The following is a 15,786-nucleotide window of genomic DNA, read 5'->3' as shown; positions in this document are numbered from 1 at the left end:
ACTCAGCAACAGTGCCACAGGGTTGAAGAAACTTCTTCAGCCCAAGTGCGATCTTCTTTGGGCTGCACAGCAGAGGTGGCGGTGTCACCAGACTCATGTCACTGTCCGGCCTCGCAAGCAAGAGGTACGATGCAGTTCAAGGTCACACTCCATGCAACTGGAAGAAGGTGCAGAACAAGGCTGGTGAAGGGCGTGGCCTTGGGAGCATGACCTGGGATGAGTTCTGAGGGCCGTACAGAGAGGCTCGAAAGGCCACATTTAGTCTCTGGGCCCAACGTTCCTCACCCCCAACCTACAGGATAGGGCAAAATATTCAGATACAGACCATTTGCCTCCTAGGGCAAATGGATAGCAGGTTTCCCTCCAGGATAAACATCCATTAACATACATGCAAATCTGGGTGATTGTCAAGGCATCACTTTTTTTTAAGAGCAGGGAATACTTCTGTCACAGCAGAAAGTACCATAGTTCCTTTTGTGAATGTGCTCTCCCCCCCCCCCCGCACCGCATAGGAACAGAAGCATCTGTAGACAATAGTAGGAGAATTGTGTACTAATGAAAACGAATATATATTGTTTAAAATTCACACTCTGTGAACATTAGCATACTTGAAATTATTTTGCCGGAAGACTAAAATCATTAAGTTCATGGCTTCCCCTTTCCGGAAATTCATATACTGCAGACAACAGATGGGGGTTATTTTAATCCCACAAATAACTTCTTGAGGCAAAAAAAAAGCTAGTGGAAAAACAAAGTAAGCACACAGTTATATTCTGTCACACACACCCATCAACAGTATCACCACTTTCAACTTGACCTCAAAGCCCCTTTGCAGAGACACAAACTTACAGTTTACAGTGCAATTCTATGCATATTTACTCAAAAATAAGTCCCAATGGGACCAGTGAGGCTTAATCCCAGGTAAGCATGTAAATGACTGCAGCTTCTGAGGAGAACTGTATTGCTAATGTCACATAAGATACATGGCAAAAGATTTTATTTTTATTTTTTGGTTACTGAAAATGCTAACTCTAAGGTTGCTTATAAATACTGTAATTCTTTTAGAAATTGTAAGAACAGCTCTGTTGGATCAAGCTTCTAACAGGAGCCAAGCAGGTGTCTCTGGGAGGTCCACAAAAACAGGGCCTGCAGGCAAAAGCTTTCTAATACAGAAACTGGTATTCAGTGGCCTGCTGCCCCTGAATAAGGCATTTAATTATCACCACTTATGAATAAACAAATATGAATGAGTCTTGGGTGAGTTTGGAAATAAACAACCATCCTACTTGGGGAATTCAGGTACTGGAACCATTTGAGGACTGAAGTGGGGTCAGGTACTGAATCTAATCCTGGCGTAAACTGTCTCAGGGGAATGACGAATGGTGGTGGACAGCAATTAAGATACCTGAGCATAAAGACCTTTTAGTTTACCACAGGTCAACTGGACAGGTGGAGGAGGTGCATCATCATCACATGAGCCATGCATCATCCACATACCCACTGAATCAATAAATATGTAATTGCATCTTTTCAATAGAAAGTTTAAAATGTTGGTACTAGGAACAAGCTAGCAAGTTAGCAATTTTACATTTATATCCCGCCCTACAGCCTTTTGTCATACAACCCAAAGCAGTGTTTATGTGGTTCCCAGATGGTACCCCATCAAGGTGCTGGCCAGACCCACATCTGCTTAGCTTCAGACCATACCCTGGGTCAGTTGCAAAAGCCGGGGTTCAAGGAGCAAGTAATGCTTGAGATCTAGGTTTGTGAAGAATGGGCCGTGGACTCCAAAATTATGGAACCAGAACCACGAGGACGGTCAGCAGATGGAGACATGAATACTACAAAGTGCATTTGTTCTCTGAAAGCATGAGGCCCTCTGCCTTCTGACCACACTCTTCAAGGTCTCTTTCCATTCCTGGACATCTGAAGGCTCTGCTATCCCAACTCAAACTAGCTCAGTGTTTAATCACAAGAACCACTTATGGATGAGGCACATGAAAGAACGTGGAATTGGATATGTCGTGCTGAAATATGCCTCCTTGCTACTGCCACATTCTTGAACTAGACTGAATAGGCTCTTTCTGGCTTATGCCTTGCAAGGCGGGGTCCCCATCTGATCTATTTTAAATAACAAGGCCTGAGAGATGCCAGCAGAGGATGTCATAAAATTCCTTGGGAGAAATTATAATGCTTCTGGGCTTGCTCCAATTAACAATGTTCCTTTTCCAGAGCTATCTGAAAGGAAATGCTCTCTAAGCATTGTCATTCATATAGAAACAAAACCAAACAAACAAACACTATATACTTTGGAAAACTGTTTCTTTACTTAGTCTGTTCTATGAGCATTTGGATCCTTAAGATATACCAGTTGCTGGAAACGACAGGAGGGGAGAATACCCTTGTTTTCAGGTCCTGCTTGCAGGTTTCCCAAAGGCCTCTGGTTGGCCACTCCGAGAGCAGAATGCTGGACTAGATGGGCCATTGTCCTGATTCATTTGCATGATGGATGCTGAGATCAAGAAGCAGGTATCTGACTATATTTGGATACAAGTGGGTGCCATTTTGAATCAAGATGGCAGGCTGAACCTTCTAAAACTGCAGTGATTTTAACCACTGGTTTCAGAACTACCTTGATTTTTTTCCTCCTTCTTCTTAGAATTCCCAAGCAACACTTTCACTAGTTAATATTTACAGCTGCATGAACATATTGGGATCCTCTGAAACGTCCTCTGGGTCTTGCATTCCCAAAGGGATTGCTGCTATTCCTTCAGTGAGATAGCTATAGGCTATAGGCAGGGTTACGTGTGTTAAAATTAGAGCATCTACACCAAGGGGACTTTATTCTTATTGTTTGAATGTATATCCTGCTCATCCTCCCACAGGGTGGCAAAAGGAACTTGTACCATGGGAACAAACTATAAAGAAAAACGGGATCCTATGGCCTGTGAGCCAACCACCCCATTTGAAAGGGTACTAGAATGAAGGCCTGGTCTACATATACACTGAAATGTATTAAGCATATTTATTCTGATTCTTCTAAGATGGGGGAGGGACTTTATGCAGAACACTGAATTCTCACTCTCCAATGAAACCTGTAGGAACACTCCCACAAACATTCTAGCACACTTTTGCAGTCGTACAGCTTAGTGTGGGGTTAAGCAAACATTAGTGCACACCAGATGTTGTTGGGACTCCAACTTCCATCAGCCCTAGCCAACACGGGCAATGGTCAGGGATGATGGGACTTGTATTCCAACAACTTCAGAAGAGCATCATGTTGGGTTACCCCAGGCTTAGCAGCTTCATGTTTTTAAATGGAAAACTAAGAATCTCAGGATGCTGAATGCTCTTTGCCTAATACGTAATACACACAGCCCGAAATACAGAATCATGGGCTTAGAATGGCTCATGCTTTTCTCCTGCCATATTGCAGCACTTGTGGAAACTGATAAACTGAGAGTCTAATTAGAAAACCATGCCCATTGCATATTTTGGTCTAGCCAGCTGTAGCTGAAATCCAATATGGCAGTAACAACTTGGTCAAGAACCACCTGGCGTATCTTCCTGATCCACCTGTGGATGTAGATTCACTGGTTGAAGACCTAAGTGAGCTGAACAAGTGCTTGTGTTTATCCCAAGGACCTGACTTCACAAAAGTCTTCCTGATTTGTTAAACCACAGTTTGCCATAGCACCCAAACTAGGAAACTGTGGTTTAAGCACACCCAACAAACCAGAGTTGCAAGCAGTGGTTAAAAAGAAAAGGGGAAAAAAACCCACACACATGAATAACAAGTGCAGTTTGGTCCCCATCCTCCCCTCCATTAAAAAAAAAAAATCAAATCCATGCATTTCCCTCAAACCGCAGGGCACCCCTCAGTTCTTCCCCATCACTAACAGTAACCTTGCCCAATTCAAAAATTCCCAATATGTTATAATAATAGTCTTGTTTGGCTCTTCTTACTAATGCTGAAACAGCTCCTACCAAAACGGAGAAAAGGAAGGTTTCCTTGCCAAGAACCCCTTGCCAAGGCTTGTATTGCAGGGCCAAATTCTGCGCTAACTGGCTTCTTATACTTGGCCCTCCCACCCATTTTAAAAAAACTCATCTTAAATTAGTGCAAACATTGGCTTCAGGGGTGATGGGAATTCACTCCACCAGGCAGGCGCCAATATGTAATTAATCCACGACCGCATACTGTGAATGAAGACAATACAAATCACCACTTTGACCGCAGATATGAAAGCACAGGGAACAGAATGCTTGACCTCGGCTTCTTCCAAGGAAAAGCATTTAACCAACTGAAATAGTGGAGATTCTCCTGTAACCCACAGAGCAGGGTGAAAAACACACACCCATGTGTGCGTTTTCCTACAAGGAGTCATGAGTTCAATTTTCCATGCCAATTAGGTATAGATAACTGGCAAAATGCACTGAGCATACTGACTGAATGCCACTAAAGGTTAGCAAGCCTTTTAAGTTTCTCTTTTTCCTACTGGCCACGAATTAAGTGGTTTCCATAAGCTGCATTTTAGAAAATTTGCTGCTGATCTGCTTTTAGTGCGGTTATTTCGCTTGGGAAACGTCCTTCAGCCTGAAAAGAGCACGCACTTACTCCCATTATAAATGAAACACTGAAACTCGTCTAAATTAGCAGTGGAACATCTAGCAGTAATCAAGTGTCCCTTTGGATTGTGCTTCCGTGCCAGGAAACCACAATGGATGGGCTCCCGGTAGGAAGTCATTACTTCATTCATAGCTGCAGCATCTGATTCCTCATAATGCCAAAAGTACAAAAACAACAATAACCAACAACCAAAACCAAGCACAGCAACAAACCCCAGCAGCCTCAGCCTATAAATATTTATTCCAAAGTAGGTGGGGATGCTGGGTGGACAAGGACCCTGGAGGCAGAGCGGCCAAAATAAGGGCCAAAGGGTAGGAAGCAGGGTGAGAAGCGAATAACAAAAAGGGAATTCCAAACAGAACAGAGAAGCGTATTAAAGAAAGAGTTGGAAATGGGGAAAGTGGAGCATGGGGACTGGCGGTGGGGGAGGGTAGACACAACACAGGCAAGACCAAGGGAGAGGAGGACTGTGTACCCTTGGCAAGAAGTGTGGAGACAAAGGACCTTTGTAGGTTTGGTGACTGAGAGCCAGAGAGGGAGCTCAGAGGAAGGGCAGGATTACATATATTGACTTGAGCTCATCACTTTTGAAAAAGAAAACTTGATCTGCAGAGTTCTAGTGTAGCCCACAAATTTATTAGAACTTTAAAAATGGCCGAGTGTCTTATAAGTCTACAGCACGGAGAGCCAACATGGTGCCCTCCAGATGTTGTCAAACTGCAACTCCCATCAGCCAATCATCATGGATAAAGGGTGCTGCAGTCCAGCCACATCTGGAAACCACGACCTTGGCTACCCCAATCTCAGTTTACCAAAACCTGAACTATTAGCTGAATGTAATCAGATTCCCTAAAAGGTTCAGGCACAAAGCCCGTATTGTTGTATGTTTTTCTCAAGTGTTTTCAGGCATGGATCCTTCTGTCTGAGACAACATACCGCCGAGAATGAAAAACTGTAAAATAAATTGCAAATAATGGAATGTAGGAAAAAACCCCAAACGTATAATATCAATGTATTTGGTTGTGTGCACGTATCAATGCACCCATTGTGTATCTTGGTTGTTATTCAGTAGGGAGGTCACATTTTTAAAATTAGTTATGTTCTGGATACCATAAATAATTGTGATGAGTTTCAAAGGATTAAGCAAGCTAGCTCAAACCACATATCTCCTACACTTTCTACCACATGATTTAGACATCAGCAAAACAACTTTCTTTTGAAGATTTCCTATAAACACAGGAATGAACAAAGAGTTACTTTATTGATAACAGAAGTTTAAAATGCCATTTTCAAAGCTGAAACACATATTCGACAGTCACTACTAAAAATATTCTTCTAGGAGACCATATAACATTTTTTTTTCAAATTGCCTGCATCCCTTCTGTAGAAATACAGTGAAAATTTATTTAAAATACCAATCACATTTAGCAACTTTTAGACGAGGGCTTCTCTCTAATATTTTTTTAAATATGTAACAATGAGGGACCTGGAGCCCTCCAGATCTTCTTAAACTCCAACTCCCATCAGCCCCAGCCAGGATAGCAAATGGTCAGGGATGATAGAAGTTGTAGTCCAACAACATTTGGGCAGCTACAGGTTCTTCATCTCTGCCTTAGTTGGTGAGAGACTGGCTGCATTCAGTCATGTGTTGCCAGAATGAAATGCAGAAGTCTTCAATAAACCATAGAGGTTACCAGGTTTTGGAAACAAGCCCAGATCGTCACCTAACTTCAAACCATGGTTTAAAATCCTGACTCGTTCTGAAGCCTAAACCACAGTGGCCTGTTTGGTCCAAACAGGAAAACTATGGTTAACTGAAAACTCTGGCAATTTGTTCAGGGCTGCTGAGAAGAAGGGGTGGGGTGGGGAGGGCTGCATGATCAGGAAAAGGCTCGTGTATATTGGGCTTATTAAGCAAATTATTCCCAAGCCCCACTGAAAGAAGTAAGAATGCAAGTGTCTTCTGGATCAAGAAGTAAGAATGCAAGTGTCTACTGGATCAAGCCCAGTAGCCTGTTCTTACGGTGGTCAGTCAGATGGCTATGAGAAGCCTGCAAACAAGACCTGAGTGCAACAACACTCTTCCCCTGTTGTGGTTTCCAGCAACTACTATCAGAACCATAGTACCCCTTACAGTTTTAATGTAATTTTAATCTTTTGTTGGAAGCCGCCCAGAGTGGCTGGGGAAACCCAGCCAGATGGGCAGGGTATGTATAAATTTATTATTATTATTATTATTATTATTATTATTATTATTATTATTACTACTACTACAGTGGAGGCAGAACATAGCCATTGGGGTTAGCAGCCAAACAGGAGCTGCACAAGAGCTGTAGTGAGTTCTTGTGCAAACTCCCATTCAATTCAATGGAGCTTGCGAGGAAGTTGCAGCTGACTGGAAGCTGCAAAGAAAGCCCTGGTTTCACCAAGTCTCAGGCCGAGTCCCTGAGTATAAACGAGCGAGAAATCCACGTTGATGCTTGAGGATGGAACTGCAATGAGTATTTCCCAGTTTTGATTTCGAGTTTTCACCTTGCAGTACTAGCTGTGTAGACATTTTCTCTCAAAACTTTTATATCGTATATTCTGTGGTTCCTCCTCCTTCCCGGGCGATTCTAGCCCACCAGGGATCACACAGTGAATGAGGAAAATGTCACAATCTACGTAACCAATCAGATTTAGCTATATAAAGATGTCACTGAGGGCAAGTGAAGGCACTTGAGATTAAAAACAATACAAGCCTGGCACCGGAGCCATAGCATCACAATACAGAGCTAGGTCAAATAGATACACATAATGATCGCCCCCTTCCCTCGTCTTCTCACTGTGGGCCACACTGAAAGGTGGGGGTGAAGAAAGGCAGGAGAATATATGGTTTGTCTGATCATATTTTCAAAAATCAATTTTAAAAAATAGGCAAAGAAAGTGGAGGGTTTCACAAATGAACATGAAAAAAAGAGTGCTGAAAATCTTTTCAAGGGTTATGGGCTTTGGGGGGGGGGGTGTTTTTCAACTGAAATCCTTTGCAAAAACAACCACCATCCACCAGCAGTTTTGGCTTTAGCTGGAATTTTTATATACTTGTGAAGGCAGATGGAACCTCCATTGGCTCAAGAGGTACCTGCCATCCAAAAAGACTCCATTTGCATGCGCACAAAGACATTATATTCAAACTGCCTGCCCCCCTGCACGGCTTTTGAAACTGTCCAGCGCTTGCCTTTGTGTCCGGTATTGAGAAAGCAGGAAAAAGCCTGGCCGAGTTGCATTGTTCTGATGTGTTTGATTGCTGTGGGTTGCACTGTCAGGCTGTGTTGGTAAGGTAGCAAGCATTGGCAGTTGCCAAAAACCTCTCCTTGCACACAAGAAGAAAAAAGAAGGGGGAGGCTGCACTAAAACTTTGTAGCGTATTTCCTAAGTGGTTAAATCCAGATTATCTCCACCACCCCGCTTCCATTGACCATTGTCTACGATGAACTAACCTGTTAGCCATGAATGCTGAACGTGGAGCAAGAAAAGACATCAGAATCCCACCAGTGTTTACAAGACTTGGACATGGCTCTCCGAGACAAACAGTTGGAGACAGAAGAGAGCACAGCTGCATGGAAAGGGAACAGAAAGCAGCAGGACTCCCTTAAGGAAAAGAGAGAGAGAAAGAGAGAGAGAAACAGGAAATGGTTAGTAAGGGGGAAGCTGGAAGAGAATGGTGGGGTTGGGGAGTAAATGCGTTCAAGGAAAACCACTATCTGGCCCCAGAAAGCGAATTAGATAAAAATAAAACTGAGATGTTAAAATGCAATGGGAAAACAGAGCAAGGAAAGCGAGGAGGTTTGATCCCACACAGAAAAATAATGAAAAGCAACTGAAAGGGATACAGTGGTACCTCAGGTTACATACGCTTCAGGTTACATACTCTGCTAACCCAGAAATATTACCTCAGGTTAAGAACTTTGTTTCAGGATGAGAACAGAAATTGTGTTCCAGTGGTGTGGCAGCAGCGGGAGGCCCCATTAGCTAAAGTGGTGTGTCAGGTTAATAACAGTTCCAGGTTAAGAATGGACCTCCAGAACGAATTAAGTACTTAACCCGAGGTACCACTGTATTCATAACCAGGCTGATACCAGCATTGGTTCTGGTTGATATGTGTCTGCACGAATATTGGTGCAGAAACTAAACGCAGCCCAGCACCACCCTGGGGTTGGCAGCAGAATGGGATGGATTCCTGGGGTGTGCAAGATTGCTATCTTCATCTCCTGCCCAGTCTTGGGATGAAGGGCTGGATTTATGAGGTGACCCAGGTGACTCCTGAGGAGACAAGAGGAAAAATCTGTCTCCAGCTATCTAGTTAGCCAGTTGTCTCATTAACCATACAAACCATGAGCCTGGATTTTGAATGAAACACTAAGCCAAACTGTGATATAGCACTCTGCAGTGCAGCAGCACCAGGGAAGGAACGGCCATGATTTTGACAGCAAGTTCCTCCTTCGCACTTAGCCATGGTTTGACTTGGAGTTAGAGGTGAACTGAAAGATCTACATTGGCTCCCAGTACGTTTCCGAGCACAATTCAAAGTGTTGGTCCTGACCTTTAAAGCCCTAAACGGCCTCGGCCCAGTATACCTGAAGGAGTGTCTCCACCCACATCGTTCAGCCTTAGGTCCAGCTCCGAGGGCCTTCTGGCAGTTACCTCACTGCGAGAAGTGAGGTTACAGGGAACCAGGTTTTAGGGCCTTCTCGGTGGTGGCATCTGCCCTGTGGAACGCCCTCCCATCAGATGTCAAGGAAATAAACAACTACCTGACTTTTAGAAGACATCTGAAGGCAGCCCTGTTTAGGAAAGCTTTTAATATTTGATGTTTTATCGTGTTTTTATTATTCTGTTGGGAGCTGCCCAGAGTGGCAGGGGAAACCGAGCCATGGGCAGGGTAATAATATTAATATTAATATTTTTACTGGGACAGTGAGTGTGTGTGTGTGTGTGTGTGTGTGTGTGTGTGTATGTAAACAACTGGAATCAGATTCATAGGTGCAACTTTCTAACCCTATTATGACAGAGATAAACATAAGAAGAGGCTACTGGAAGAGGTCAATACCCCATCTAGTCCAGAATGCTGTTCTCACAGTGCCCAACCAGATGCTTTTGGGAAGCCTGAAACCAAGACCTGAGCACAAGAGCATTCTCCCCGACTGCAGTTTCCTGAAACTGGCATTTAGGAGCATCCTGGCTAGAAGCCACTGATCATAGCTGTCAACTTTTCCCTTTTCTTGCGAGGAATCCTATTCGGAATAAGGGAATTTCCTTAAAAAGGGGGGAAAGTTGACAGCTATGCCACTGATAGTCTTTACCACCACAAATTTGTCTAATCCTCTTTTAAAGCCATGCACATTGGTAGCCATCACTGTCTCCTGTGGGAGCGAATCCCATAGTTTAACTATGCACTGGGTGAGTAAATGTACTCTTTTTTTGGCCTGTTCTTAATCTCTCGACATTCAGCTTCCATTGGGTGTCCATGCATTCCAGTGTTATGAGAGAAAAAAAATTCTCCAGCCACTTTCTCTCCATCGTGCATAATCTTACGCTCTTTTATCATGTCACCCCTTACTTGCCTTTCCCCTAAACTGAAAAAGGCCCAAATGCCGCAACCTTTCCTCTTAGAGGACTTGCTCCATCCTCTTGATCATTTGGGTTACCCTCTTCTGAACCTTTCCCAACTTTACCATTTCTCTTTTTATGAGGCGAGGTAGCCAGAATGGTACATAGCATTCCAAATGTGGCTGCACCCCATAACAGCATTAATGATGTCAGGAATTTTATTCTCAGTTCCTTTCAATATGATCCCTCAGCATAGAATCTGCCCTTTTTTTCACAGCTACTGCATGGTGCATTGACATCTCCACTGACCTATTTGCTACAGCTCCAAAGTCTTGCTCCTAGTCAATTGCTGCCAGTTAACACCTCATGAATGTACCGTATATGTGAATTTAATATTTTTTGACATGCATCACTTTACACTTGTTTACAATGAATTGTGTTTGCTATTTTAAAGCCCATTCACCATTTGGAGAGGTCCTTTCAGAGCTCTTCAGAATCCTTTTCCTTTTCTTTTAACAACCCTGAACAACTTAGTATCATCAGCAAACTTGTTCACATCACTGCTTAAAAAGCGCAGGTCCAAATACAGATCTTGCTCACCTCTTCTTCCCTTTGGCAAATGACTGTACAGTGGTACCTCTGGTTGCAAACGGGATCTGTTCCGTTCGCAACATGAGCAGAACACAACTTGCATCTGCGTGTGCGCGGGTTGCAATTCGCCGCTTCTGCGCATGACGTCATTTTGAGTGTCTGCGCATGCGCGAGCGGCGAAACCCAAAAGTAACCCTTTCCGGTACTTCCGGGCCACCGCGGGATGCAACCTGAAAAGATTTAACCTGAAGCAAACGTAACAAGAGGTACGACTGTACTGTTGAAATGGCCTGGCCTATTTATTCTGAATGTTTGTATGTGATGCCAATAAAGATTTGATGATGATGATGATGATGATGATGATGATGATGATGATGAAGAAGAATACAGATCCTTGGGGGGAGGGGAGGAAACACTTCATTTTCTGAGCTCCATACTACTCTTTGCTCCCTGCTAACTTAACTAGTTCCTGATCCACAAGAACTGTGGATGGAAATTGCATGATTGGAAATTGTGCACAGTCATGAAATGGACTATGAATCCAATAAAAAACAAGACATCCAAAAACCTGAACACAGAGAGGGGGCTGGTGGGGATGTTCCCTGCATTTGGTCTGGGGCCAGCCCTGTGGGTGGGATGCTTCTACCTTCCTGTTCCTTCTATTATAAGGATTCATGACAAAAACAAATAGTTCGCTGTAAAAAATGGCAAAGATCCAAAAGTGCTGCTCTGGTTTGCCCAAGGGGCTTGTGCTAGCACGGTAGAATTGCTCGCATTGTTTCTCCAAACATCTGTGAAACCACATGTCATATCACAAACTGCTTTAGAAACTCCTCCCTGTTCCTTAGCCATTTGCTACTGGGTGTGTGGATGGTGATGTGTAAGAGAAAGAAGTGTCAGATCTCAGTCCCACCTCCACCACCTGGGCTCATGGACCCAGTTCCACGCTTTTTGGCTTGAGTCTTGCTTCAAACCTAAGCCACATCTATGCTGTGATCTTAAATAGGCTTAAACAGAACTAATTGACCCAAGGGACTCTGGGGATAGTTTTTTCCCCTTTCTCTCTCTATAAATAATAATTATTATTATTAAAAATGGAACTTTGTGTTAGCTGGTTCAGTTTCACTGAGAGAGAAGGAATAATGGATGCAATAAAGCTGTAGTGGAGTAAATCATTTAGGATTCTTAAAAAATCAACCAGATCTTAAGTTGAGTGTGTCATCTCCCAAATTCCTGTTCTGTTCACGAAAGGAGAAAAGTTAATTCATTACATTACATCAGTTTATTCATTGAAGCCTGCAACAGCAAAAACTGGGAAAGTTGGGCTTTGATGCCTGCCTTTAAAAAAAATAAAAATCCATGTATACAAACTGTAATCAGACCACATTCAACTCACGAGGGTTTTTTTTTCTTTAAGTAAGCAAAATCATTACTTACCAGGTAACTTTTCAGTCTGACAAAGTCAACTTTCATGGAGATGAACCTTTCTGAATTTCTACTGAGGTTCTTAATATGCTCCACAAGGTCAGCACAGAATTTGTAGCCACCTTTAAGTACACAGAGAACTACAATGTCATTGTATCCAATGTCTTGCATGATATCTTTGGCCAAACATTCTGTCCTAAAGCAAAAAATTAAGGATAAATATATGGTAAGACTTGGGATTTTTCAATGCAAGTATATTCTATGGTGCAATTCAAAAATAGTAAAGTTCAAGGTCTCATTTCAGGATTCAACTTCAGGATCAGTTGCACCAGAATGTGGGTGGAGATGGGCGTCTGAATGTGCATCCCATTTAAAGTAATTTGGTGCAGATAAACTACATTTGTATTCAAATGAGCATCGCCACCCAAATTCTGGTGGAACTGGATTTTTTTAATGCACAAATATTAGCAGCATATCAAGGCACATGTAAGAAAAAAAACCAAGTTCCATGTGTTCAGGACAAGCAAAATAGCCAGAAAGCCTAGCCACAAAGTTCCTGGGATCTTCTGTACTTATTTTATTTATTGCTGAATTTATATGACTTCCCTTCGGTGTAAACACACACACACACAAAACACACACAAAATTAATTAAAATATACTGGAAACCATAGAATGTAGCACAACACTTTCCTTCCAAACCAACCAGTTCGGAGTAGAAAATAAAACACAACTCAACCCAACCACTGGAAGACCAGGTTTACAACACTCTCTCTTTAAACGCAAGTTGCTTCAATAAGACCTGGGTGAATGAAGAGGTCTGCACTTGGGCACCAAAAGGAGACCATAGGGATGGCATCAGGTGAGCCACTCTGGGGTAACTATTTCACGATAGGGGTGGCACCACAAATACGTCCTTCTCTCTAGTTGCAAACCCCACTCAGCACATAGAGGAGGGTCTCTACAGAGGATCTGAAGGTCCAGGTAGACATAACCCAGGTGAAGGCTATCTTTCCGGTGTCCTGATCCAAAAGATCTAGAACTCAGTAGAATGCTCACACATATTTCACACACAGGCAATCATTTCACGGAGGGTGTGTGGCGATTTCTTGGCAGCTTTTTAATTTTTTTTGCTGCGGAAATTACAATTGCTCACTTACAGTTGAAGTTCTTTTTCCACACCTGTTAATTCAGGCATTTAAAATATGTTGATTACCCAGTAAGGGGATTAGTGACCTCTGGTTGCTGTTATTTTTATTCAGAAGGAGGTGCTGAATTGTCTTTTAAGATCTCCTCATTTTCCTAACCCTTTTGCTATTCTGAGGACTACAATGTGCACCTTGAATGATTTCCAGTGACATTCTAGCCCTGAAGCTATTTCAGCTTTAGCATTCAAAACATCTCGGAAATTAAGTATTTAAACTTTATTCTAGGTGACAGCTTAGCAGTTAACAATCCCCAGCTACGAATAACAAAGATATAATTTGCCAGAACATCTCATTAAAGCCCGTATTTATATTTAAAGGTAGCTGGCTAGAGTGTTGGGTATGGATGTGGAAAATGCAGGTACAAATCCATATTCAGCTATAAAACTCAGCTATATGCCTTTGGAATATAACAGTCTCTCTGAACAGCCAACTTCACAGGCCTGTTGCATGGGTATAATTGCTGTTCTTCCTTGGACGAAGAAGAAAATACAGATTAAATTACATAAATTTATTTATTTATTTTCTATTCCACATTTCCTCCAAGGAGCTCAAGGCAGCATATATGCCCCCACTGCACCCCAACATTTTATCCTCACAACAATCCAGCTTAGAGACAGTGACTGGTGATGTGCCATTCAGTGTACTGAATGGCTGAATGTCTTCCTGTCCCTAGTCCTACATTCTGTCGCCTAAACCATCTTTGGAGAAGTCTCAATTAAGAACTTAAGAACTTATCAAGCTGAGTGCTGAAAGGGTGAAAAATGAAAGTGGGCAAGCCACTCTAAACCATGGTTTGCCTGTTGTACATCTGGAAGCTCCAACCATGGTTAGCACAGGCCACATAATAGCCATAACATCTGAATGTTAGCTTGATGCAGAATAGTAACGGTCTCATTAAGAAGGGTTACATTTCTTTTTCAAGGGGGACTCAAGGGTACACAGTACCAGCACCTTTCTCTCTTTTGGTTAAAAAATGTGACACTAACTGTAACAATGTCATGGTGAGTACCGGCACCTATTTTTCTAGAAAAAAAGCACTGGTTACAGGTATCTAGTATAAACAAGTCACAACTTGTACTTATTAAGAACAGGAAATGAGAAAAACTTGGAAGCCGAATTTTGGCATTAAGTAGTATATAAATAAAACAAGATGTATATGAATAGATGAAATAATAAAAGAACCAAGACTTAAAAAGCTGTACCCATCCATGCAATACCAGGAAAGTACCCTGTCTTTACCAGAGCTGCATAAATGTGTCACTGAGTCCACCTTCTTGAATGGGTATTCAGCATCTCCACCCTAAATAGTTATGTGGAAACACATCTCCCCAATTTCAACTGAGCTTACATACCAGTAACTGCGGTAACCATGGCGCAGTTGTGGCCTACTCCCAGCCTGTCTGTTTAAACACTTCCAGGTCGCTCAGCTTCCATTTCCTAGCAGTTGGCAGACCAGGTAACTCTGGCCAAGCCCACGATACACAAGCTGAAGGAAGCCTGTCATCTTGCAGGCAAAATTTGGCAATAATTATTCCTTTGAATGTTGGCTTTAGTCCGTTGTCTCTCACTGTCCTCCTGACCAGCCATGATACTACTCATGAGGAGACCAGAAGCTTGTTTGTAAATAGTTGCATTGGGTTACACAAACATGGAATGTTTCTTCAGCGTATTCCATATGCCCTCCTGCTTTCTCCTTTTGGCTCCCTTATGCCTGGTTTTTAATAAATCCTCTTAAAATTAGCTGCCAGGGGGCGATGTGCATTTGCGACTGCACCAAGCCTAGATGTCTTTTATTCCATGCTGCTCATTCATGCTGAGGGGGAATTGGAGGAAAGCAAGAAGGCCCTGCTCCCTTAGGGGCAGGTGTGGGGCTGGATGCTCCCTCATCTTCATACTCATAACAACATAAAGAAGAGCCTGCTGGATCAGGCCCAAGGCCCATCTAGTCTAGCACTCTGTTCTCACAATGGCTAATCAGATGTCCTCTCCCCACCTGCAACTTCCAGCAACTGGCATTTAGGAGTGTGCTTCCTTGACTGTCTAGACAGCACCCTAAAAAAGCAGAGACATCACCTTGCCAACAAAGGTCCGTATAGTTAAAGCTATGGTTTTCCCAGTAGTGATGTATGGAAGTGAAAGCTGGACCATAAAGAAGGCTGATTGCCGAAGAATTGATGCTTTTGAATTATGGTGCTGGAGGAGACTCTTGAGAGTCCCATGGACTGCAAGAAGATCAAACCTCTCCATTCTGAAGGAAATCAGCCCTGAGTGCTCACTGGAAGGACAGATCCTGAAGCTGAGGCTCCAATACTTTGGCCACCTCATGAGAAGAGAAGACTCCCTG

The 15,786-nt window shown here is 42.8% G+C and overlaps 1 protein-coding gene across 4 annotated transcripts in view; it reads right to left on the bottom strand.

Moving 5' to 3' along the window:
* Positions 1-15,786, bottom strand: part of PRTFDC1 (phosphoribosyl transferase domain containing 1) — a 53,502-nt gene that overhangs the window by 32,484 nt on the left and 5,232 nt on the right. For 3 of the 4 annotated variants that reach the window (XM_053409593.1, XM_053409595.1, XM_053409594.1), the window contains exon 3: positions 12,248-12,431. In XM_053409593.1, coding sequence (XP_053265568.1) covers positions 12,248-12,431 — 184 coding nt within the window. The remainder of the gene's footprint in view (positions 1-12,247; positions 12,432-15,786) is intronic. The other variant, XM_053409596.1, reaches the window with a different exon arrangement.

Source organism: Podarcis raffonei, chromosome 12 (assembly GCF_027172205.1).
Source record: "Podarcis raffonei isolate rPodRaf1 chromosome 12, rPodRaf1.pri, whole genome shotgun sequence".
Classification (NCBI taxonomy): Eukaryota; Metazoa; Chordata; class Lepidosauria; order Squamata; family Lacertidae; genus Podarcis; species Podarcis raffonei.
The sequence above is the reverse complement of the archived record's forward strand: the minus strand, read 5'-3'. Positions and strand labels throughout refer to the sequence as shown.